This window comes from Drosophila serrata, unplaced genomic scaffold (genome assembly GCF_035046125.1).
Source record: "Drosophila serrata isolate PLE 108 unplaced genomic scaffold, ASM3504612v1 contig_272, whole genome shotgun sequence".
Classification (NCBI taxonomy): domain Eukaryota; kingdom Metazoa; phylum Arthropoda; class Insecta; order Diptera; family Drosophilidae; genus Drosophila; species Drosophila serrata.
In genome coordinates, this window is record NW_028257170.1 from 7,900,544 (window position 1) to 7,926,470 (window position 25,927).

At 38.3% G+C, this 25,927-nt stretch overlaps 2 protein-coding genes across 11 annotated transcripts in view; one reads left to right on the top strand and one right to left on the bottom strand.

Moving 5' to 3' along the window:
• The window catches only part of LOC110190704 (translational regulator orb2), a 27,008-nt gene extending 23,473 nt beyond the window's left edge, over positions 1-3,535 (top strand). For all 10 annotated transcript variants that reach the window (XM_020961318.2, XM_020961320.2, XM_086833406.1 and 7 more), the window contains 3 exons: positions 32-220; positions 282-670; positions 737-3,535. In XM_020961318.2, coding sequence (XP_020816977.2) covers positions 32-220; positions 282-670; positions 737-1,163 — 1,005 coding nt within the window. In that variant the 3' untranslated portion in view covers positions 1,164-3,535. The remainder of the gene's footprint in view (positions 1-31; positions 221-281; positions 671-736) is intronic.
• Positions 2,856-25,848, bottom strand: Tsp66E (Tetraspanin 66E). The gene is made up of 7 exons (XM_020961007.2): positions 25,505-25,848; positions 25,236-25,308; positions 9,254-9,374; positions 8,019-8,117; positions 6,501-6,629; positions 4,283-4,642; positions 2,856-4,225 (listed from the first exon to the last, which is right to left on the bottom strand). Exons 3-7 carry the CDS (start codon positions 9,317-9,319, stop codon positions 4,076-4,078), a joined length of 804 nt encoding a protein of 267 aa, XP_020816666.1. The 5' UTR covers positions 9,320-9,374; positions 25,236-25,308; positions 25,505-25,848; the 3' UTR covers positions 2,856-4,075.
• Positions 25,849-25,927: the final 79 nt, after the last annotated feature.

Consider the following 25,927-nt stretch of genomic DNA (forward strand, 5'->3'; position numbering starts at 1 on the left):
GAGCTTGAGAGCTAAAGCCTCCTTCTTGCAGTCTCGCCGTGCCAAACGTCAGGAGGATGAGCTGTGGAAGGGAATTGACCAGTCTCTGTTCCTGGGCCCATCCGGCAGCATTGTGTGGGCAAATGTTTTCCTGGGCCGGTTCTTATACAGCTGTCTGCACGATACTTTGCTGCAGGAGAGGATCAAGGATGTGCTGCAAAAGAAGCTGAACTCCATCAAGGTAAGTGATCATTTCCAAGTACTTCTAAATAGTTTTTATAACCTGAATAATCTATTTTTAGCTACCCAGCTTCATGGAGGAGGTGGTGATCACTAACATCTACCTGGGCCGATCTCCATTGCTGTGCCATCGCATCTCGCAGCCCATGCTAGATGAGCGCGGTGTCTGGATGGATGCAGATATCACCTACGAAGGATTGGCCCACATAACTGTGACCACCAAACTAAATCTACTAAGGATTCGTGGAAAATCCAAGTCGCCAATGGCTGCCGATTCTGCGGCTTCAACCGCTTCGTTCGTGTCCGAAAATGTGCCAGATTCGCGCAGCAATATGGATGCTGGCAGTGAGAATGTCATCTATGATAGTGACGCAGAGAGTTCAGGTGGCTCATCCACGGAATCCGAGAGCCCACCGCCGGGCAATGCCCAGGAGAATCCTGCTGGGACTGAGTGAGTATATAGAGGGCTTTGGGAAAGACTCGTTTTGGATTAAATAAACCTTTCCACCCTTTGCAGATTCTTCCAGAATTCGCCGGGCAATGCGCGGCGCATCTTTAAGATTGTGGATCGCATAGCCGCCTCCAATTTATTCCAATACGCCACCGAACTGCCGTACGTGCAACGCGCCATGGAGAACATGAACGCGAACATCACGTTGCGCGTAGATCTCAAGGGTATGGTGGCGCGCGGCACCTTGAACGTACCGCCACCACCCTCCGACCGGGTGTGGGTCAGCTTCCGGGCACCGCCACGCCTGTGGATATCCACCAAGCCCCAAGTGGGCGACAAATCCGTCGACTGGTCGATCGTAACCAATGTCATCGAGAGCAAGCTGTGCGAGGCTGTTAACAAGTTCTTGGTCTATCCCAACATGGTGGACTTCTCTGTGCCGTTGTTGAGCAATCCCAACTGTGATGAGGATCCCCTGGCAGCCGGGAATTGAGAACCAAAGGCTAGTTGAGGATAATGAGCGATGAGATTTGATACATCTCCATTTATTTATTGAATTTAACACAAAGTGTGAGCGAGAATTTGCTAGGTTTATTTTTTGTAAACTTCAAGTTTTAGCTTAGGTCCGCGATCTCTGATTCCAAATACGATACGTAAGAGAGAAGATTCCAAAAGAAAGACAAGTTTCAAGGCGCTTATATTTTTGATCACACATTCTGTTCACACTCCAGGAAACACACAATCCCAATCCAGCTTTATGGGCTTGGCTACAATAATTTACACTACTGATAATACCGAAGGATTAGCGGGTGAAGGTGAAGGGGACTTAGAATATATTTATATTTATATAGCATATAGAATATGCTGCTAATACAGCCGCTCTGTGAGGTCATCACGACAAGTATTCCAATAGCATAATGCAGGCATATGTATCCCTTACTCTCCTATATACGAACAACTATAATATACGGCCTCTATATATTTATACATTCACTATATACATATTCCAAGTAGCTTAGCGATAGTATGCGTGTGAATTTTAAATAAGAAAATCGAATTTTATTTGCGATATGACGCGATCCGTATGTACTTAAAGCGTTTCAACTATTTAAAATACTATATGCTACCGAGGATAAGCGGTGGGGGTGCATACTATATATCCGTACGTACATTTTGCCAAATAAGAACAACAAAACTATTCCGTTTTGTTCCAATTTTATGCAACTTTAAGAGACAACAACTAAGAAATATATCATTTACACGGTTGTTTAATTCCAGGCTATCAACTAAGTACTCTAAATCATTTTAGCTACAGCAAGAAAAACCATCGTATATATATACAATTTATTTATGAAAAACATTACAAATAAATGATAGCAATATGCTAGCACATCTTCGGGTTTTTTATTCAAATAATCAAGATTTTTTGGCGCCTTCTTTTGCTCGAGCTTTAAGCTTATGTTAACATTTGGATAACATTTAGTTAACATTGGTCTTGAGCTTATAACATTTTAGCCGTTGGTGCTTACTTTCGAATGCTGAATGCTACAAAAGACGGAAATAGTTTTTATGCATTGATCTACTGCTGGCTTCTGTGCGCCTGGTACATAAAATCCGGTATTTTATTGTACAGGAAATGTCTTGTTGATTCGGACCAAATCACAGTGCCAATTGTTCGTCTTTCACATTTCGAGTACCAGGCGAACAGAAAGCAGTAGGCGAACGATGCGGTGACGTCATGAGTATGGCGGATGCTAAGAGAGGCCATCTTGGAATTATACGAAGTGCTCTCATGGCGACAGCTGCTCTCTCTCTGAGCTTAGGGCTAGAAAGAGACAACTAGTTATTCTCTCAAAGGGAGCAGATCACAATGATGGCTTCCTGTTGTAATAGAAATTAAAACACAAAAGCTTTCCTTTTTGAAATTAATATTTTTTTAAAATAGATATGGGTTTTTAAAATTTAGAAATGTCCCTAAAAACCTTATTTTAAATATTTTTCACGTGTTTAGCTCATAATTTTTGCTGATATATTATAATGGACATTTTTCCATATTCATCCCTAATTTCTTCCCAATTTTTCTCACTAAATATTTCTTTATTAGCTGGCGCTGTTCACCAAAGCAGAAACTAACACCAACCAGGTGTTAAATAACCATTTTTACATATTTAAAACCACCATCAAGTTGGATTTAATTTTTCTTTATTTTAATTACTTTTCATTCACGTTCAGAAATGTACATTTTTAAATTGCATTTTGCCTCGCGTTCATGGGGGATTTTTTTTTGTAAAGTTTTGTTTTTTTGTTTTTTGTGTATTGTGTTTTGGGTTTTTAATGCTTTTTATGCTTTCGATTTCGATTGCGATTTTCATTGCGCGCTGTTTCCAAAAAGTACATTAATTAAACTACAGACATACGTGTATATAATATGCATTAATAATAGAGTTATATATGTATATATAGAATTCAAAAATGTACAACATTCATTTTTAACAAAAGAGCCGGAACACGCCACGGTGCGTGCTGGCCGGCATATGTAGTTAAAAACTCGAAGGATAGCCATAGCAAAAACAACTAAAATTATAACTTAAGGTTAGAGACTTACCAACTAATACACATACTAGTACAATGTCAATGCCATTTCTTTCAATATTTTCTTGTATATATTTATGGTATGGTATGAGTGCTTGTATTTATGCTTCCGTAATGCTCCATGCGGCACACGAAACTTATGCCTCGTTAAAAGTCATCTTTCAAAATTGATTTCATGGTTCGTCGTTTCGTCGATCTCAAAATTTGTTATCTTATTTTTAATGTTTTCTTCTTCTGTGATGTTTTTGAGTGGTTTTTTCTCTCTTCTTTCGCATAACAAAAATGTTAAAAAGACTAAGAAAAATAGTTGCAATATTTACGCATATTGCCGTTTACTACTTATTAACTAAAACTGCTATCAAAACAGATTTACAAATAAATATTCCAAGTAAGTTTTTTGTCGTAAAACCTCAACTACGATCATCATCATCAACTCTTCTGTCCTTTTACGTCCGTCTCCGTTTTTGAGCAACACTTGTTCTTTAAGAGATATTCTTGAATATTATCGGTAAATGGATTATGCTGGCTATGATCTTAGCTTATCGTTAGAGTAGAGCTTGTATTAATCTGTTATCTGTGTGAAAGTGTAACTGTCTGACCCGTTTCATGCGGCAAATGCAGAGTAATTGGTTTCCGTTGTTGTTCATGTTGTTGTTGAGCACGTCGCGGTGTTCGGTAGGGTGTTGTTTGTATCATTTTCTGGGGGAATTCTAGGAGGGATCGTCGCTCTATACTGTCACTGTCCTGCTGTTTTGGCTCTTCACTGCTCTACGCATTTACTTTGCTAACTCTCGAAACAACATCTCCTTCGATTTACAGGCGCATGTCGTTGTATTTGGCAAAGGCCTTGCACAGGGCAAAGGCCAGGATAATGAGGACCAGATGGACAATGCCCACCACAATGACGCCGATGATCAGCTCCCGTTGTCCAATCAGCCACTCGGTGAAGACCTCGTAGCAGCCCTGGAATAGAATAGAAATTTTAATATCATATCATAGAGAAGAGGAATCTTAGCTTACCTTCTTGTAGAAACTGTTGCTATCGCTGGGATTGGTTGTGCAGTCCTCATCCCGTGGCACCAGCTTGGCCACATCCTTGAGGATGCAGCAGGCATCGGGAATGGTGCGATTACCCTTGCCGCTAACCCACGCCGGCGAGGCCTCAAAGTCACGATAATCGGAGATGCCGCAGCAGCCAAAGTTGCCCATCAGTTGGTTCCACATCAACGAAGTGGCATCCACATTCTCACCCAGCGAATAGCTGGTAATGGTGGTCTGCAGGAAGTTTTTGCTCTCGGCCCGCACCTTGTCCTTGTAAAAAGCGGCCAGTCCGCCGGCCACAATCTCGGCCACCAGCAGCAGGATCAAAAAGGTTCCATACTGAAAACGTAATTATAATATAATATTGTTTTATTTAACTAAAATAGGACTTGAATTATTTATTCAGTCTTTGCTCGCTTTGCTTGGAATACTTGAGTGCTCGGTTGACCCAATTCAATGGCCACTTGGTGAGCCGTGCAGAAAAATCTAGCCATTTGACCCTGAGCTAAATGTGCAGCATTTTTCGCTGGTGGTGAGTTTTGGCCCGCACTCACACACATGGCCAAGGAATTCCACGGATAGATACAGATACTCAGATACTCGGATATGGATGGGCAGATGGGCGCAGGGGCGTGGGGCGAAGGAGGTCGCAGCATGCAACGCAATGCTGAAGGTCATTCCACAATGTTTTGTTGCATGTTTTGTAAAAAGCTTTTGCGGCTTTTTATTCTACTCTCGGTTAGCTGGCCAAGAAATGCACAGCAAGAAAAGGGGTAAAACCATTAAGAAACTACTATATTCTGGACTAGCAAAAGTTACCCCATCTTTTCTCACTGTGGATGTAGATGCGTTGGCCCGATATGCTCGCTTTTAGTAGCCCGTTGTTGCGGCTGTTACGCCTGGCGGCATTTAATCTGAGCCAGCGTGGGCGTTGGTGGTAGCTGGCTGCCCATGCATCTGTCAGATACACATGTGCAAGCTCACTGAGTTCGCTCAGCTTCACTTGTATTTTTTTGTTTTGTTTCCATGGCAAGTGTAGCGATTTGAAAGCGTTTAAGTGCGACGGCTATTTGCAATCTCTTAGCTTTTATACTTGGCTAAAATAAATACACATAATACACCAAGTGAAAAAATCAATGCTAAGACACATTAGCCATGCGTTGAGCTGAGCTGGGTCTGGGCGGCCTTGGGATGCGTTAACCAAATGGCCTGGCCTTGGCTAATTTAAGTGCAAATTGCGCCCAAGAGGGTCGCATGCAGGTCGCGTGTTCGGCAACGGTGCGCATGCGCAATTCGCCTGCCTCCGTCATGGTTAATTCAGCTCTAAGCTCTCAGCTCCCTTGGTAACATAAATTGAAAATTCACCTGTTTTGTCGCTGCAATTAAACTGGCCCAAGCCAAGCCAAGCCCAGAAATGGTGGGTGCGACCAGTCAGCCAACCGGCGAGTGTAAATAATGCAGGTAAATGCGATAAAATGTTTATTAATTACTGCAATCACCTGAGTGCGTACTCTCTGCCATAGAAAGTCCCCCAGGTCCCCCCCTGGACACTTGTAAATGTAAATTATTCTTTCCAAGCGGGAGAAATTACCATTCAACTCACAGACCAACAGAAGGGCTTGTCCCTCTCGTTGGAAACCAATCGTTCAGTCATACATACCTGTATCTATGTACATATATCTGATAATTTACCTATACAAAGACTTTGTCTACATTGTACAACTTTCTCTGGTGTATCCACTCTGGCTTTTCCAACCAAAAAAGCCAAAGTCAAATGATAGAAGAAATCCTCTTCAGCAAACGGAAAAGTTTCGGTGGCATGCAAACAAAAAGCGTCTGCAACTGAAAATGCCTGGCAATCGGCCAAACTCGAATCGAATCTCAGTCCCCGAAGTAACTGGGCATCTTTCATTTACAATGTATCGATGATGCAAGACCGTAAAGCTGTGAGCTCTGATTGGACTCATTGATTGCAAGGGGCAGAGGAAATGCAAATTTGCGACATTGCGTTTTGGGGCCGACAAAGAAGATGCTGGATATTGCAAGAGGAAAATCATAGCTTTTACAACCTTGTCAGCAGCCCAAGTTCCCTCAGTAAACCTTTAAAATTTGTCACTTTCCTCCCAGAACTTCCAATTTCCATTTCCATTGCACACTAGTGCCCACAAACTATGTATATTCAATATTATTCACTTACCGTCGACAGCAGACAGCGAGACTCTCGCATGGCCCCCAGATAGCCCAAGAAGCTCATGAAGAACATCACGGCTCCGATGACGAGGAGAACATAGGCCAGTTGCTCTATGACCTGCGGCTGTGTAAATTGCTACAAATACAAATACAAATACAAAGAAAATAAGTAATATAAATGGTAAACGTAGTAATTGCGGATGATGTCTTCACTGCGTATACGTAATTAAACTTTGAACTAACCAAACGAAAGTAATGTGTCTTTCCTCATTGGTATAATTCAATTATACGCATATTTAGCCCCCGTAATTGACGTAGGCAGATTTTGAAATATATCTCAGCTAAATGAGTGAGTGGACCTTTGGACAGAAAGTCATCAGTTCATTGACATACACACTGGTATGATGTTATAGTTCCTGCTAAGCATTTACAATTAGCTTCTGATTTCATGTCTATCCTGGGCGACCCCGCAATTAGTACCTCCGTGTGAGTGCACTTTTCATTTGTTTTGCCAAAGCGAAAAACTCAATGTGGTCGAGTCAGATAGGAAAAAGGGGTTTTCCACAAACACACACACGCAGAAAACTTTGGACATGCAACTTTTGATGGAATTTGTCGCAGTTGTTGCAAAAAAAACTTTGTGGATGTATGAGCTAAGGGCACCACTTTAAACAACGATTTGTACATTTTTTGTGCAAGTTTCAAGAGTTTTTGTTTGAAATCATAAAGTTAAAGGGGGTTTATACAGTTTATATTGAATGGAAATTGATAGAAAAAATAAAGTTCTTTGAGCTATTAAGAAGTTATACTCAAAAAACGTTAAGGAAGGTAATTTACTAAGTTTAAAGGAGCAATTTTTAATTGTTAAATTGAATTTAATACTGATAAGTGTTGCTTGATTAAAGATTCATTTTTTATAAGACCTATTGCTGGGTTTAATTCTTTGTATGTAAAATATTTTTCCTTTAAACTATAAGTTTAATAAAGCGCATAAATATCCCCTTTTAAATGCTCGTACTAACTAGTTTCTACTATATCTAAATTCCCTGCTTAGTACCCTAAAAGGGGGTGGATCTGCAACTAGTAAGTAAAGTAAAGTAAGTATTCCAACCCAATTACAGTTACAATAAACATTAAAAGCCATCCCCCATTGTTGACCAGTTTGTCAATAAACACAATGCACATCGTGTGCACTTTGATTAGGGCTTTCATTTTTTTATTCCACCCCTGAGCAACTAGTTTATTCTATAATTATATTTTTTTAATAATCGCAGTTCCAGTACCGACAATTACTAAAGGAGGACCTGCACGTGAGGTTGAATCTATATTTGTGGGGTGGCTTTTCTATATTTTGTAGCTCTTGATTTCTATATCAATGAATTGCGTATAGTATTAAATTGAGTTATAATTGGATAGAGTGCAGTGGTTTTTCGGTTTAACGGGGTCTCAGCTGGGGGTGTGTGCTGCCTCTGTGGCAACACTTTCACCCGGAGTTGGGCGGGGATTGGGAGTTACTTCGTCTTACCTCAATGCGCTCGCTCTCGACCAGCTTGAGGAGAGCAATCAGCGAGTGCTTGTCCACGGCCAGCCATAGTCCGACTCCGAATATAATTGTGCCTAGCACCTGCAAAAGACATCGAAAATAGTCGTGTAAATATGTGTGTGTATACGGGTACAGGTAAATGTTGCTATGCGTTTATGCACTGGGATTAAAGGGAGTGAAGTTTGGGAATTGATAGTGTGTTTTTTTCTGCATTTGAGAGGAGATTGTTTGCTTTAATTTTAGATACTATTCGGAAATGTATACATATTTGTAACTATAATCTTTGCGAGATTAAGTATTAACTTCTCAGCTTAAAAAAACAGCTTTAAAACTTTATGACTTATAGATAAAATCCAATTTTTTGTGAAAGGAATAGACTATTTTTAAAAAACATGTTTTTAAAAGTTTAACATTATAATTTTATGCCAAAATAATTGTATTTTTATGATAAACTTTCAGCTTGTAGAATTTGTTTGAAATTAACTTAAAATCCTCATTTTTACTTGATGATTAAATAGGAAATGTATACTTAAATATTAAGTATTCTATAAGACAAATATCCATGTATTATTGATACAACATTTTATAGTAATAATTAAAAAAAACCTTTAACCTTTCCAAAAAATAATATGTAGAATCTATTATTTTGTTTCCTATCAAAATTGTATAAAGATATCTGGAAGTAATTTGCAAATTCTTTTAAAATATTCCTATAGGTCTCTGCTAACAAACACTTTATAATCCTTTAAGGGCCTCTTCAAGTTGTTAAAATATATTTTATAGACCCTTTTCCGGCGAGTGCATTAAAAAACATGAAGCATAAAACACTAGACCCCCCTGGACATGCAAACGCAGTTGATGATTGTTATTATTATGATGTTTATGTTGCCTGCCCATGTTGATTGCATTCGAAAATGCCGATGATGAGGTTAACAATCAACACACTAAAGCTCACAATGATGATGATGATGATGATGATGATGATGACTATAGTAGTGGAGTCAATGAACCGCTGCCAAGCGCTGAAAATGCGGGGAAAAAAACAGCAGCAGCAACAGCGCCTGCGCGGAGATTTGCTTGATTGACTTTGCATGGAATGTAATGTGACGGAATGGCATGGAATAGGATGGGATTTCATGGGATTTGATGGCTTCAACAGGAGGAAACGCACCTAGCTATCACACAAATTATACACCTAAATGTGCATGGGTACTTACGAAAAATATAAAATTGAATATGCAAAGCAAATACTTTGCACACCAGACTCCGCAGTCAAAGACCATTTTCGTTGTTTTCGAAATCTTGCGGCTGTTTTCCTCACAGGGAGCTCCTCTCGAACTGCAATGGTAAAGAGAAATTCCACAGTTAGTTTCTAATTGAATTAAAATATTTTTACTTAATTTACCTAATTTCACGTTAAGTGCCATAAACACACACGGCTGGGCACACACGCGTAAAGAAAGTGTCACAAAAAAGGGGTAACAAAAAAAGGTAAGAGTAACACATAAAAACGAAAATACCAAGAAGTGTAAATAAACAAGAAAAGTATTTCTAGCCATGTTGCATTTGTTATCGGCCAAGTTTGTACCTACAATATGTACGTGCCTCGTGCCTAACAAATTAACATGTGAAGGGACCGTTAAAAATTAGTGAATAACTGCGACAGGAAATGTTCGATGTGGTACTTGAATACCCTAACAAATATGCAGGAAATTTGTGTATATATTTAATACATTTTAAAGAATTTTATTTGATACATATTACTTATTTTAAAAATCACCGATTGATACCATTAAAAGTTAAATTTTATTGAAGTTTTGTAGATTTGAATGAAGTCTTTATATTTGATTTTAAACTTGAAGCGTATTTTCTTTAAAATGTCATAATGTATTAGACATATTTGAGCATTTATACTTCTTAATCCCAATCTACAAATAATTCCCTGCTTTTGCCAGTCTTTTTGGGAGATATTTTAAATTAAACTGGTTATAAGTTCCCGTTTAAATAGCCAAAACAACATATCACAACCAATAGAGCCATTATTCTACCTATGATAATAATATCGTTAAGCACAAGTTGCTCAACTAGAAGATACATGAATTAAATTTACACAACTGCCTGCTTTTTCAGAGATACAAGATACATTAATACCCTAGAGCGAGGCTAGAAGTTGCTCATGTCAAATTACTGGCTTTCGTTCATTCATTAATTCATTGAGTCTCGGCAAGAATCTCAATTTCCAGCATCTCTAGCAATGCGTTCCGCGTTAACTTTCTCATTAGCAGCATCAGAAGCAGCAGCAGCAGCAGCTTTTTCCTCCCGTTTTTCCACTTTTCTTTTCAGAGTCTGTTGTTGTTGTTTGTTGGCCAAGTTCTGAATGCGTGTGTGTATGTGCATAGTTATTTGGGTAAATATACAGACACACAAACAATGTCACGAGCTATTGAAGTTTGAAAAGTAGAACACTCGGCAGCGGAGCTAAGCCCTCTCATTCTGTCCCTCTCTTTTGGGAGGCTGTTGCCAAGTCGCGGCTGAAAACAAAAAACAAAAAACGAAAAAGAAAAAAATGGAAAAAATACTGGCAAACATTTTCCTTGCCAACATTTTTGTTCTCATTCTTTTTCTGGTCCCTTTGAGCCCGGTAAAAGCCTGCCTTCCATCCGCTCCCGCTGAGGCCCTAATGATGTTTTGGCCAAAATGTAATTGTGAACACACACAGACACATAAGCTACCACCTACAGCTGGGGTCACAAAAATAGCTCTGAAAGTATCTAAAGTCACGATTTACTACATATATACTAATTGAATTCTTATGATATGGCTTTAACAGGAAGGTTGGTGGAATAATTACTCGGTCTGTAATTTGGATTGTTGCCAACTGTTTTTGTTTTGGTAAATTTATAATTTTGTTTTAAAGAAACTCATTTAATATATATTATCTTTCGTACACTTATTTATGTAATTTATTATAGAACAACAAATGTAGCTAACTTCCTGTAACCAAAGTTTGTATTACCTTGAATTTAGCTATAGGATCAATGATTCAAATGTTCATAACTAAGCCAAAAATGCATTAATTTTATTTCGGAAAACTTTCTTATGCTAGTTTTGATTAGGTTAATAAAACTGCATACTCAATATAACATTTTAAAAATTTTGAATTTTTGTCGATTTTTGACAATTTTAATGATGTAACCCCTTATAAAATTTTGAAATTTTGGAAAATTTTCGAAAAAATTATTTTCAACCGGATATGGCTAGATCGAATCAGTTTTTAATGCTGATCAATAATATATATGATTTATGGGGTCGCAAATGATTACTTCACTGTTTTGCAAGCTTGACTATATTTATAATACCCTGTAATGATAGAAAAGCTGTTTCCGTTTTTTCGAAAATTTATCGTCTCAGATTCTTTTTTATTCTTTTTGTAAGACTTTTTGTCTTAGAACAGAGTAAAATATACGATTAGAACCTATAGAGCCTTTAAAAGAGATATGAAATGGTGTAAATTAATAAATTAAATAAGTATTGTAAAACTAATTAAAAAATCATGTGATTTTAATAATTTTTAAATACAATATTTTAACCTTAGCTGTTAACACACTTACACACACATTCACACAAAAAGGAAGACTGAGTGCATGAGGTACTTGAATGCGAAACGCTCAAGGGGCCCACAAATACACACACACACACACACACACACACATACACACACACATAAGCCGGGCTTTTGTGGGTGCTGAAATCCCCACAACACCCACACTTACCCCTCTTTTTTTCTGCACCTCTTTTCATGCAACTCTATCCTTTAACTCGGCAAAAGTTTATCAAAAATTTTTAATTGCTTTTCCATTGTTTCTCCAAACGCTCTCTGTACTTGACGTTCTGCCTTTAAATTAGTTTAAAATTTCTGCTGATAAAGCCAAGCAAATGACTATTCAACGGATGTGCATATAGTGGCTAATGGCTGTGACATTGAATCCATAATATGGAGGGGCTTAAAGGTATTGTTTTGGAAGTCATTTGTCTCGGCTTAAAGATTTAGCAGCTGAGAATCTTTATTTTGTATTTGCATTCCAGATTTGCATATTAAAATACCGGATTTGCTGGATAATTGTTGAAATTCAGAGGCCATAATAAAAGCGTAAATATTTGTGCGTTTGCCAACAATTGACAATGCCTGGGTTGTTCTCACTTTCTGAATCTATATATTTGCTTGGCAAATATTTACTTAATCGGTTGCCCCACTGTGATTTTATCGTTAACTGTTTCAACTTTTACCTTTTATCTATCTTTTAGGCTGCTGTGCAAATCGGAGCTTTAATTAATTCTCCGCCCGAGTGGAAAAGCTTCTAACTGCCACCCACTAAACCCACTACTGGTTTCTCGTTTCTCGTCTCTCGGCGCTCGTATCGGATGCCATGAGTTCCATACAAAATTCAAAAGCTTGCCATTAGCCCACACACACACATATAGGGCTTCGTGGCTAACACACACACACACATAACACCAATGACACACCCACGCGTGTTCGAGCCAAATCTTGTAATTAACTTTCAAGGGGCGCATGGAAAATATTGGCAGCATTTTAGCCAGCTCAGCATCAGCATTTCATCTAAACTCAAATATTAAGTCTGAAGATCTGCTTTAGATATAGAAGGATATAAGGATATATATGGGTGCACAAACACACAAATATCAGATGGGGAAAACATTACAGAATAATGTAAAACAAATATGTACGAATTAGGTCTTTCCAGAAAAGCTATACTTTATTTTGCAATTATAATGAGGTTTACTTTATTTTTAAACAGGGGATTTTAAGTGTTCAACGAAAATTTGAAGGTGAAAGAGGAAGTTGTTTAGTATCTAAATCAAAGCTGTATATTTATTTAAACGTTATAAATAATATAAACTTTTAAATTATATTTCAATATTTAATGGTTACTTTTTCCTTTGTGTACTGATCTCTATAGCATAAATCTTTTTTGTATATGTAATTAAATATGCATCAAATAAATGCAGAAAAAAAACAAACACAGAGTAAAACCGCAAAATAAATTACAAATTTATGGGCTTCAAAGCTGACTTGAATTCGAGGCTTTTGTTTATTGTATTTGCGTAATTAAATGCTTGCACATGCTCATACATACAGCATATTTTTTGCTGTAGAAAGTTTAGTTTTTTCTGGGGAAGCTGAAGTCTAGGGAGCTCCTCTCTCGAACACAACAATGCACATTTTTTGTTATTTTGTTTTTGGTTTGGGTACAGAGGTGATTAAAGTATTTTCTTGCAAAAAGGAAATTCGAGCGGAGCTCAATTGTGGGACTAAAAGTCATTTTCTTGCAGACAGCATCTCTCTCTTTGCCATCCAAATGGGTTAAAGAAAGTCGTAACTTGTATTAATTAAAAAAAAAGAAGAAATAATAATAGAGTGGCGGAAAAAAGACAGAGTTCAGAGGAAAATGCTGAGAAGGCTGTCGAAACCCTTGGCCATAACTCTTCCGTTCGACTTCTTCGATGGGGAGATGTTGGTGTCCACTTTGGTTTTGTTTTTCACACTTGTCACGTTCACTGGCTTGCCAAGAATTTAGAAATTTCATGTATTGCCAATGCTTTCTATTTCCCTTACTCCCCTTTTCCCCTCTTCGATTCCAATTCCGATTTGATTTGCTGGCTGACTCTGGATGAGAAAAGCTACAACAAGAAGCAATCGGGGGAAAACTCATCATGCTCGAAACCAAAAGTGCCGGAGAAAACCACAGAAGCCACTTTTCTATCTGTCAAAGCGTGAGAAATTCTGTGTTCTCTTGGTGGCTATGTCTTTATAGCCACTTCCCCGGTCTTGGTAATTAAATTATAGAGTAATAAGCCTCAATTGGGTCACCTCCTCTCTTTCTCTCCAAGTAGTACTTAAATGCAGGTGGGTGGGTGTCCCTCATCCATGCATATGGGAGCAGGCGGATTAAAATGATTTTATGACTGGGATGCCTCATGTGGGAACTACTTGCATCCATATACTATATGCATATATATACACATGTGTTAAATGGGAGCTCTGAGTGGAATGTTAATGCCTAAATCGGCTTGGGAATCTAGCTGGTTGGAATGACGTTGACCGGATGAAGGAATTATATTAAATTATTCTGTATAAATATTTGTGCTTCATGGAACGTATTTCATATTTAAAGTTCCAGTTCAAATGCAGTATTTGATAATGTCAATTGATTTCTATGGGATTTGTATTAATAAAATATGTAATTATCTCTTCTTTTGCTCAATATATTTGAGGAAATAAAATACATAAAAGATATACTACAGCTTAAGCACAGTATAAAGCAATAAGGCTTTTGAGAAAATAAAATACATTAATAACCATTATTAAATTAGCTCCCCAGGCTTATTAACCATTTTTTGTCTTAGGTTTCCATCACTTTTTAATTATGAATCCAAACTACATATTTAATTGCTCTAATTAATAATGTATTTATATAATTTATTTCTCTTAACGACCTTTTTTATTAATTACCAAACATTTTTGCGGTTTATCATATTTTTCCAATCAATTAAAAAGCAAATTTAACTGATTTAAACTTTAGGCAACTCTGCCTCTGTCTATCCCTCGAATAAAAAAAAAGGTTTGTCAATAAAACTTTTTTCTTTGTCTCCCCTGATTGCTAAATTTGTGTCCCCAATAAAAAACACAAAAATATATATATATATATAAAAAGGCTTTAAACCCGAACTTATCCAACTGGAATTAAAGTCCATTAATTGAGCAAAAATATAGCGCAATATTGACATTTCAGTTTGGTGTTGTTTTTTTGTTGACGCTTTTGATATCGCCTTTGTTGCCGCACGAGCCACAGCACAATCAATTTATTTATAAAATTTTTGCTTAATTAATGCAAATATAAGGCGAATGAAGCCGGGCGCAAATAACTTTGTTAGCTTTTTGGAGCGACAAATTTGAATAAAGGCGAAGGCAGCCCGGAATTTACAACAGGAATTTTAACTCGAAGGACTTTTTGCCAAAATTAAAACTTGGGATGGTTTAATTAATTGAATCTTACACACACAGACAGTCAGCTCTCTGTTTCTCCCTCTTTTTCACGTAAGGCTAATTGAGTGTCAAACAAAACTGACTTTTTGCTCATTTAATTTGTGTACTTTTGTAAAGTCATTCAACTTTATTTCAAATAGTTGTTGCTATTTGGCTAGTTTGCTTATATAATCAGTTGAAGTGCGTTAATTTGACATAATTAGTGGGCTTTAGCACGAGACGAGAAAAGAAGTCACAGAGACTCCGTAGGTCTTCGAGTTGAAGAGGAGGCCGCCTTTGTCTGGGGCTCTGACTCTGCTTTTTTAGGTCAATGGTCTTCTCCTACTCGCCTCGCAGGCAATGTTTGTTGCCATGTTTGCCGCCGTTTGATGGCTTGCCAATTTAACACCTGACAGCTCCGTTTGGGCCATGTGCACTGGACCAAGCCGTGTGCCATAAGCGAGGCTTGGCGATGCCAACGCCCCAATCCCAAGCCACCAACTCGTATTACGAGAGCGCAATGGTAAAGGCACTGCGAAAAAATACTATTACATATGTGATTAAATTGGGAATTTATTCGAGTTTAAGTTTAAGTCATCATTAAGGCTTAGAGAGGGATCAGCTTTTCTCTAATTATAACTGATCCAATGAGGATTCAATGATTAACTTTCACCTTGAAATACTATCTAAATCCAGATGAAATAGTACATTTTAAAAAGGTTTATTATGTTCTATACAGTGTTCTTTTATTTCTTGTAATCATTATACTTTTATTTATCTTTTAAATTGTACATCATTTTCAACAAATCTGGTATTTTCCCAAAATCATAGCAATTACATATTTCTCACTGTGGAAAACTGGTAGTCAGGCTGTCACCAAACAACACAGCCAAATAGCCAACTGGCTAACCGGCCAAAAGATACCCAGACACGTCTGGCCATTTAGCAGAGTTATGCGATACATTTTTGTGCATTTTTTCACTACGCTGCAGCGGGTTTGAGGAAATTTTCAAAAGTTTTACTCTAGATTTGATTACGAAAGCATGGAAGGCGGCGATGGCGGCATGCTGATATGCAAATGGGTTTGACAACTTTTAATGAAAATGGGTAAAATGTCAAAACTTTAATTTGCTAAAAGAGAGATAGGTAAATCAGAAAATGTCAAAAATTTGTGAAGAAGATATTTAATGGAAGATATATGCAAATTTTGATTTGATTTTGTTGATAAAAAGCAGACATTGGCATTCTATTAAAATGATAAAGTTGTAATCATTTCGGCGAAGTCTACTCAACAATTTCAAAGATTCCACTTCATCTTCTCTGTTGAGATAATTCTAGAAATTGAAGTAATAGAAAATTCATAAGAAATTACTCATTATGAGAAAGAGCTTCTCCTACAAGTTTCAAGTGGAATACTGAGAAGGGTAATTATTTGACCCACCCAAATAATTTTGCTTTAGCATCAAATTTTTGTCAAGAACGCGAAACGAAACGAGTCGCGGAATAATATTTCAGACACTGACCTAGTTTAAGGTAAATAGCAGAACGAGTAGGAATGAGAGCATTTTGGGGCCAATTACCAACATTGTGGACAAAAAGAAATGAAACTTTGCATATACCTACTCATATATACATATATATATTTACTTAATTGAGTAGCTAACCCCACACCGCCCTCGGGCAGCCCACTTCATTTCTTTATTAATTTTTTGTTCGTTTTAATTATTCATTCTCTCTTGGCTGCCCTCTGCTGAAAAGTGAAACGCTCAGAACCAGAATTTGTTCAATGTGTCTCGACTTTTGGTTTATTATAGCTCATTGCTCCAGTTATGCGCCTGCAAGACGGTTAATGTATCCATAGCTCTATCTGTATCTGTATCTGTATCTGTGTGTATAAGTATCTATACATCTGCAGCTGTCCGTCTGAATTACAGAGCTTGAACGAGGTTGACACACTTACATTTATTTGGCCCATAATGAGCTGGCAAATGTGCCTTCTCCTTTCTCACTATTTTTATGATCATTATTGTTACTGGTTTTTTTTCACTTTCCATCAATAAAATAATGAAATGCTTTAAACTGTCTCTCTGTTGTCCCTCTCTGTTTGCGTAGCATAATGAGGCGTTTCAACAAAGACAAACAAAGACCGAAAAAGAGGCGGAAAGTCGAATCAAAGTTGTTGATTTGAAAATACAAAAGTTTGGAATAATAATGGAAGTCAAGTTATATAACCAATGCATATAAATCAGTTGGCCAGAATCGTGGTAGGATGTTGGCTTGTTCTTGTGCAACTTATTTTACAACTTCAACAGAGAGTGAGTCTGTGTGCGGTTCCTTTTCTGCACAAATACTTTGTATTTTTCTGCATTTTAAATAAAACTGACAGAGAATTCATTGAATTGAGGGAATTTAAAATAAAGTATTTGACTTTTAAATTGATATTTCTTGCAAAGTAAGCTAAAAGTTAAAGTTAAGATAAAGCTCTGGTAATTAAAACAATTTCCAATGATTTTCCCAGATGTTTTTTTATTTATTCATATATTTTAAACCCCCATTAACTATAAATTTGTGTTAGAAATTACTCATCCTCACTTCCTCTTTAGCGTTCTAGCTTTAACTAAAAACAATTCAACTTCAATTGTGCCATTTCAGCGGCAGTAGCTGTGTAATTTCCATTTTTTTTTGGGGCTTTTCAATTGAGAGTTCACATGCCATTGTGTTGCGGCGAGATTACACATACGCCCTGTGTGTTGCGTTGGAGCGACAATTTCCTGCATTTGAGAGACAAAAACAGAGTGTGCACAGAGTATGTTGTATGTACATAGTCCTCGGTACATGGAACAGACATAACCAACGCCCGCTGTCACTTCAATTCATAACAGATGCAAATAAATTTCCATTAAAGTTGTGGGGATACCAGACATGGAGAGCGACTCGTAACCCTTAGCCGCGTGGGCGGATAACGAGCAGATGCCGGCGATCCCGGTGGATTAAGGTGCCTCCCGTTTAGATAATTCCCACCTCTAGTCACGGGGTGCCGCAAATTGCGGCATTAAGTAAGTAAGCGGGAGAGAGAGGAGCTCAGTTTTCATACATTTAAATGAAATAAGTACGAGTATCTGGCGGATACATGGCAACAGTGACAGTTGCATCCACACGCGACTGCGGCTTTATGATCTCTCTCCTCGCTGGTTACTTAACTTTCTTTTGGCCCCTTGGGGGCCAAGTTCAATGCGCTTAACAGCTCACATTTGCTTTTCCTTCCAACCGGGCTCAACTTTCACATTCATAACCTTTGGCCACTTCCCCCACCATAAAAAAAAACAAAACATACACACGAAAGGATGGAAGTAATTTTCACAAAAAACTCCTATAAATTTCGGCATTTTGCATTTGGCAATTGCAATAGGCGAAATATGCAATGCAATCAATGCTTCTCATTCGATATTTTGCAAGCTCACTCAACTCACTCACCGGGCTGTGGGGCAAGTATTTCAGTTCGGTTCGGTTCATTTCAGTTTCAGTCCGTAAGAGTAAAAAGTATCTACACGCATGGGAGTGGAAAAAGAAGTGCACACACAAGAGTTGCTGCAACTGCGGTGAAATATCGCAGTGAGAGTCCGAGTGTCAGAGTGTGAATGTGAATGTGAATGTGAGTATGAATATGAGTGCGAGTACGAGTACGAGTCCCAGTCCCAGCTAAATTTATGTGGGAAGTTTCTGGGTGATGTTCGCAATTTTAAGGCCCTGCTCCCCAGGGCGGCGATGTAACTTATCTAATAACGGAGACCCACTACTTCCTGGCCTTCCAGGCCTGAATGTGAGAACAGAATGTGCCAGCGAAAAAAGGGTTAAATTTATCTGGTTAGATTTTCCATCACTATTAAGATTTATGTTTCAGATTGAGTGTACTTTTGTACTTTCTTGCGATAGAAATCTTTAAATAAATGCTCCTAAAAGAAGCCTGAGAAGTTGGGGTAAAACTTAAACTGCATGAAAGATAGCGTGAGTGTTTTTATAAGTTCTAAGTGAATATATTAAATAATAAACAAGGGGAACCCTACAATACCTACAAGTATTTTGAAGACCTTAAAGCTATGTAGTGAAAAATAAATTAAAACAAGAAGGGAAACTAAGTTTGGGAAGCCGCAGTTTATAAACCCATGAAGTTTTCAATTGAAACAAAGGATTGAATTAAAAATGAACATAGATAAGCTTAAAATATTCTTTAAATCGATATTTATCAATATTTTTATATGAATATTTTGTACGACGAATCAATATTTAAAAAACTTATAACTAAGTCAAAAAATTATTAATTTTAATTCGGAAAGCTTTTTTGTGTTAGTTTTTATTAGGTTAACAAATCTGCATACTCTATATACGGTTTAAGAAATTTAAAATTTTTGCCAATTTTTGACAATTTTAATGATGTAACCCCTTATAAAATTTTGAATTTTTTGAAAATTTTCAAAAAAAAATTATTTCCAACCGGACATGGCTAGATCGATTCAGCTTTTAATGCTGATCAATAATATATACGGTTTATAGGGTCGGAAGTGACTCCTTCTGTTAATTAAATTATAATACCCTACAATGGGTATAATAAATAAGTGTTTTAAAGTGAGGACTTGTTAATGCTTTTAATGTTGTCATAGGTAATGGGAAACTTATAAAACTTATAAAAAAAACACTATCTCTTACTAAAAGTAAAAAATGAAAGTTACAACTCATAAAGTTTAAAAATAAGTCCACACAAAAATTATAAGCAAGTAAAAGGGTACTCCGCTTACTCCAACTTTTTGGGCGTTAACTTATGCAATCTCTGCGCTGGCCAGCTCCGATTTTGATGGCAAATAAAACTTAACCAAATAAGCAAACTAGACCCACTTTAAGTGCAACTGTAGACTCCATATATACAGCCACCTGCTGTGCCTAGTGTCTCTTAAAAACTCGTCTACAATTGCATCACAAATAAAAACGTATATACCAAACGGCAGGCGGCCTAAGTTAGACCTTCTGGGCCGCACATGCGCAGATGGCCAGTGGCCAAGATGAGGGGTGAATTGGCCAAGTCGCTCTTGGGTGTTAATCGCTATGCATATGCCAAACTCGCACCAGAGAAAATTCCAAAAAGTCCGGAGGCGTGCCATCGCAATCTCCAAAAACAAAACGGAAAAGAGCCCCCAGAAATTAATATGCATTGTTGCAGCAGCACGTCGCCTTGCATATTTGGACTTTCACTTTTTGTTTTCTTTTCGAAAGAAAAACAAAACAAAAAAGAGTCAAATAAAACGTAAGCAGTAAGACGTCAAAAATGAACTTATGGCGCTGCTCGATCCACGTCGACATGTCGTTCAATTATAAATACTTAAACACAAATAAATACATTATGTATTTCCCAGATTGGGGCTTCCGAGTCCGCGTTCAGTGGGCGAGCGGCGATTAAAGTGGTTGCCGCGTTAATTGCTGGCACCGCTTCATGTTTCCCTTGCCTCAATTAGGCCCAGAAATCAAAGTTACGCATTTCCAATTGCGCAATCATCACGATCTGTGTTTTTTTTCGCCGTGTCTGGAGATTTTCATGGCTTGCGAAAGTAAACACTTTTTTACAGTCCGCTTCGCGGACAATGCGTGCAGTTATTAGTAGTTTCGATTCATTAATCATGTGTGTGTGTGGAGCGAAAGAGTCGGGGAAATATATATATAATATTTATGTCTGGGGGCACCTGCTGGGGCATGGGAAATGAAAATGGGACAGGGGAATTAAATGTGGAAAATTGCCACAGGGCTTGAGAGGTGATTACGAAGGTAGGAGAGGCATCAGCTTAGAGGTGAACTCTTGTCATAACAAGCTAGAGATAGCTTTTCTTCAAAGACATTCTGGGAAAGTCTCAAGTGGATAATAGTTATTGATTAACTACACAGTCTTGGGGTTAAAGAAAGTGTAAACAAGTTGTTACTAAATTAATTCTTCATCATCTTCCGGATGCCTCTCCAACAGCTACCTACAGACTGTCTTAATTATTGTTTTTAAAAACTTTATTTATAGCATAGTTGAAACTAAACTCAACTTAAACTCATTTAATTTTCCTTTCTAATCTATAAAAAAAACTGTACAAATCAATGGTTTCCCCAACTCAACAGTAGTTAAGGCTTTGTAAATCCCGGATTAGTTGTACGTCCACGTTTAGTTTTCCCCTCTTGAAGCTTAACCCTCCCAACTGACAGAGACTTTTAATTAACTTAAATCAATGACAACTTGCATTGTCAATAGAAACGTTAGGGACTGCAGTTCAAACCAACTATTGTACATTGAGACAAAGACAACCAACTCGACATCCGAATCGATTGGAGTGGTAGAAAGCCACAGCAGCTGGGGCCGGGCCATTAGGTATCCCAGGAAAGGTGGTCAACCAGATGGTCAACAATTGCCGCAAATCACAGGGGACAGAAGACAGTGGACAGTGGGACTGCCACGCGAAAAATGCATGTGCTTCCGCTGAAAGTGCAGGCAATTTAAGGCAATCTGGCGGAGATCTAATGCTGGAATGAAGTGTTGCCGGGATGAAGAATTGCTGGTTTGATTTTAATTGCCACCGCCGACTGACCGAACGTCCGAGTGGAGGCAGTGAACTTGGGCGGCTGTAATTTGAGCCACAAACAGAAAGGCCAGTGTAATCCAAGTTGGCTGTGGGAAATTCCACCGGACCATCGAGGAACTCTAACAACTCCTATCCCGAGGGTGGCAGCGAACCTGCCTGTGTGAAAGTCCAAGGCGGCGAGTGGATCAAGTTCGAATTACCATAAAATATGCAGAGACAGAGACAACAACGCATGCGCAACACGTCGTAACCCGATGCAGATACATTTTGGTGGAGTCGCTGACTTCGATACAGATACATGGACTGGGTCCAGTTCGACCCTGTTCATGGTGACCCGTTCACCTTGGAACGGCTGTAAAAAAAAGCCATTTAACTGTGAGTTTCGGGGCTACCAGAGACAAATAAATCCAGCGTCTATATATCCCCCAAACCAAGGGGTTTGCTCTGCTCTAAATATATGATAAATCCATTGGCCTTTGGCAAATTTCATGCTCGCCGAGGCGTCACCTCGATCTGCACTCGAAGAAAAATGCATAGAGTGATTATGATTATTTAGGAAGTGTTTTAATAAAGTTATAATTGATTCTGAAGGGTATTGGTTAGTTAAGCAAAAGGTTTAGGGTTTAGTAGTCAATGAAAACTGTTATTTGAAAGTCAAAGGAATGTTTGATATATCGTCTAAAAGTTCAGTTAACTATTAACTAGGTTTAGAGTCATTTAATTTGTTATACAACCCTGATTTGGCTCAGTGTTTTTAGGGCGGACGTTTCGACAGGCTTCTATTTGTGTGCTTTGTAGACCTTTTATACCACTAATTGAATTATGTTGCACATTTCGGAGAGTCAGGCTTCATGGTTCTGCGACTGCTGCGGATATTTGCCAATTGAGTTATTGCCTTTTGGCTGTGCATTAGCGTGAGCCAAGCTCAGCTCAATTCAGTTCAGCTCACCCCACCGCTTCTCTACTCAACTGCGCCGGCGATTTCCCAATGGAAAGTTTGGGCAACTCTTTAGACCAAGTTCTGTTTGCCAAAACGGGTTGGCTTTGGCAAATACAGTTAACGGTTTTCCGACTGCTGTGAATCGCTTTGTCACGCCTGCGACTCGCTTCAAAGAAAACCCTCCTCAAAATGTTAGTGCAAAGTTTCGGGAGCCAAACCATTTCCCCTCGATTTTGTTTGAAGTAAATAACTCCTTATCTCAGCACCTGCTTAGTACTCCGGTCTCTGAGATTTGTGAGCCTTTTAGTTTTCCATTTATCCAGTTGGCTCGAAGCTAGGGGAGGCAGCAGCAAGCCAATTATTCAATCCCAATTGGCAGGTGCTTCGCCGAACCCCCCAAGGCAATCAAGATGTGAGTGGGATGATACCAAGAAAGGAAGCACTAAAAAACTGCAGAGAAATTATGGGTTCTCTAGAACTAACAACTTCTGACTAGAAGGGTCAGCGTCATTTGAATAAATTCCAGGAAGCACCAACCATTCTTCTATTCGAGATTTATAGAGGAAAAATCCTTTTAAAAGAGAAATAATATTAAGATTTCTAAAAAAAATTGCATTGGTTTTATAGTTTTCTTTTGTCTTTTAAAGAGATATGTCATTTAAAATACATTGAAATTCGTTTCTAGGTTCATCACAAATTCATTTAAACATTTGTTTTCTTCCCTTTGGTTTTTTTTAAATAAACTCCCTTGTTGATTGTGGCGCATTTCACCAAGCCATAAATAATTAATTAGCTTGCAACTCCAGAGGAAAACTGTATAGTTTTATTTGGCAAAACTTTCAGTTTAAACATTTATGAAAATGTCAAAAATACTAGCTGCTCTTTTATGCGAATAAGTGAATGAAGTTTAAAAGGAAAATCGGATTAATACCTCCAATTAGGATGCATAATTAGATCTTTAAAGTTATTTAATATATGAAAATAAAATAAATATCTCTGTAGATTATATTCATGCAAAGTTATTATTGAATGATAAGCATCAAACATAAATTTATGGTCACGTAATGTTTATATAATTCCCCGCGTTTCCGTGCAAAGCGCAGCGTTTTCGAATAATTTAATTGGTAATTTCACGAGAGAATAAACTAACAAAATAAAAGTGAGTCTGCAGTTCTGGAAAGTAAGCATAATCAGCCTCGTAGCCCCATTCCCCCATTTAGTGGTACATCGAATGCGAGATTTGTTGGGCTTTTGCACTGGCGGCCTCTCTTATTTCTCTCGTTTCCAATAAACAATTCTACTTGCTTTATTGGTTTTCCTGACAAACTCGTTCGGCTCTCAATGAGCGGACAGGTTGTTCGCCAGAATGGGGGCTCATGGAGGGGGAGTCGCTGGCGGGGAAGGGCAACGGGTTGGAGAACCCGGAGTCAGCATGTTTTCAAGATCAAAAAGCGAATGGCGGTGGAGCCAAAGAAATTGCACAAAAATTTACACACACACACCGGAAAAAAAGAAAAGAAATGGGGGAAAAACGTGAGAGAAAAAAAGAGCAAATTGCAAAAGGGAACCTTTCACTGCAGCCTTACACAGGAAAAAATATTCTTAAAATGCAGTTTCTTATTCAGGTTTAAAAGCTTTATTGTTAATAATCATCGATATATATATGTAGGTTAGAAAATGGGAATTGACTCTTTCACTCAACATTGTAAGATTACAATATAATATTAAGCTGCCTTTTAACTTTTACATAAAGTCCATTTCAATTATTTATTGGATTCTATTTTCCCTGTGCTAAATTCCACCCATAATTAAAATATCTGTAATATTTTTAAAGTATTTTGTAATTCAAAATCAAACATAACATTTTTTTCATCAATATATGTAAATGGGGAGATTATTTTTCCCTGGCTTAAAGCAGGAATGCCAAAGACGAAAATTATATTAAAACTTTGGATAAGATGAAATGTATATAATATCTTTAATACTTAATTTTTGGGAATTTTTTAAAATATAAAACTTAAGAACTATTTAAATATTTAATGTTCAATCTCAATATACTCCTTATTAAAAACACCAAAATTTAAAAGGAGTTTGTAGATATTTTTCGCACTGCCCAAGGTGAAGGAAAGGTGAGGTTGGGAACAAGTGATAAACGTAAAGAAATGCCGCGCAATTGAAAAGTGGCACAGATGCGAGGGCAGTGGCCGGAGAAGGCAACGGTACCGCAAAGCAGGAGGGCAAAAGGGAATCCAGGAGCGCAGTGGGGGCGGGCATCAGCAATCAGCATCCAAGGAAGCAGGAGGTGGGGCGCCAAAAAGGAGCCAAAAACGGGAAGAGATGGGGTGGACGACGCAAAAAGCGTGTGCGTATCAACAAAACGAACGATGAAGATGGTCGAGGGCTGGGCCCCGGATGAAGGGCTGAACGAGATGCCCAAGGGCGTGGGCAGCAGTGGGCGGTGGTGGGTGAATGTGGATGTGGATGCTTTTTCCTGCGAACAGTAGCATTTGCTTGGCGTATTTTGTTGCCCTGCTTTTCTTGTACTTTCTTTTTTTTCGTTTTTTTTTTTTTTGCTCTTCTTATTTGACAAATGCGCAAAAACTTACCTGTAAAATATGGGCACGCTGCGGAGCGAGCTCTTAATAATTTATTTACGGGGCACGTCGAAGAGTAACGACCCTGCAATGATTCCGGAATATTTGAATTGGAGATTTTATGATTTCGGTATTTTCGGAATTTAAGCTTTTTGTTAGGGTTAAGGCTCAATCTCTAATTTTTTGGCCAAGGAACTAATAACAGTGAATATGGTACGCACAGCAGCTCTGTTTTGATTGAGCGCGCGCAAAAAATTATACACAAAATCAGCAGCACTCACACTCGCACACACACAGACACCCGCTGGCTGGAGACTCGAGATAGAGACGCACCGACGGCTTGAGAAGAGCGAGAGCGGGAGAGAGAATGATTCCAGGCACCGACCGCGAACTGCACCCAGTACACTGCTAAGCGTGCTCAGTACTCGATACCAACTCGAATCGTGGCTTACACTGGTCGACACACAACACACTTTACACGCGAGAATGCGACCGCCTGCTTTGAACCGTGCTTTTCAACTGTTTCTTTCCAGCGACTTCAGCTTCAGCTTCAGCTTTAGGTTCGGTCTCGCAGGTTCAGCGCAGCAGCCGCACCAACACTTGCAAGCCATACATGCGCACGGCCAGCAGCTGAAAGCTCGTGGCTCACTGTGGGGCAAACGAGTAGTTGTGTGGTCAAATATGCATTGGCATATATGTGTAAG

What these genes read in the sequence shown, in the direction of transcription:
- Tsp66E (XM_020961007.2), bottom strand. Translation starts at nt 9,319, where the DNA reads ATGGTCTTTGACTGCGGAGTCTGGTGTGCAAAGTATTTGCTTTGCATA. An exon ending in CTCGCTGTCTGCTGTCGACG is followed by an intron (nt 4,643 to 6,500) that starts GTAAGTGAATAA and finishes TTACGTTTTCAG; the next exon opens with TATGGAACCTTTTTGATCCT. An exon ending in GCAACAGTTTCTACAAGAAG is followed by an intron (nt 4,226 to 4,282) that starts GTAAGCTAAGAT and finishes ATTCTATTCCAG; the next exon opens with GGCTGCTACGAGGTCTTCAC.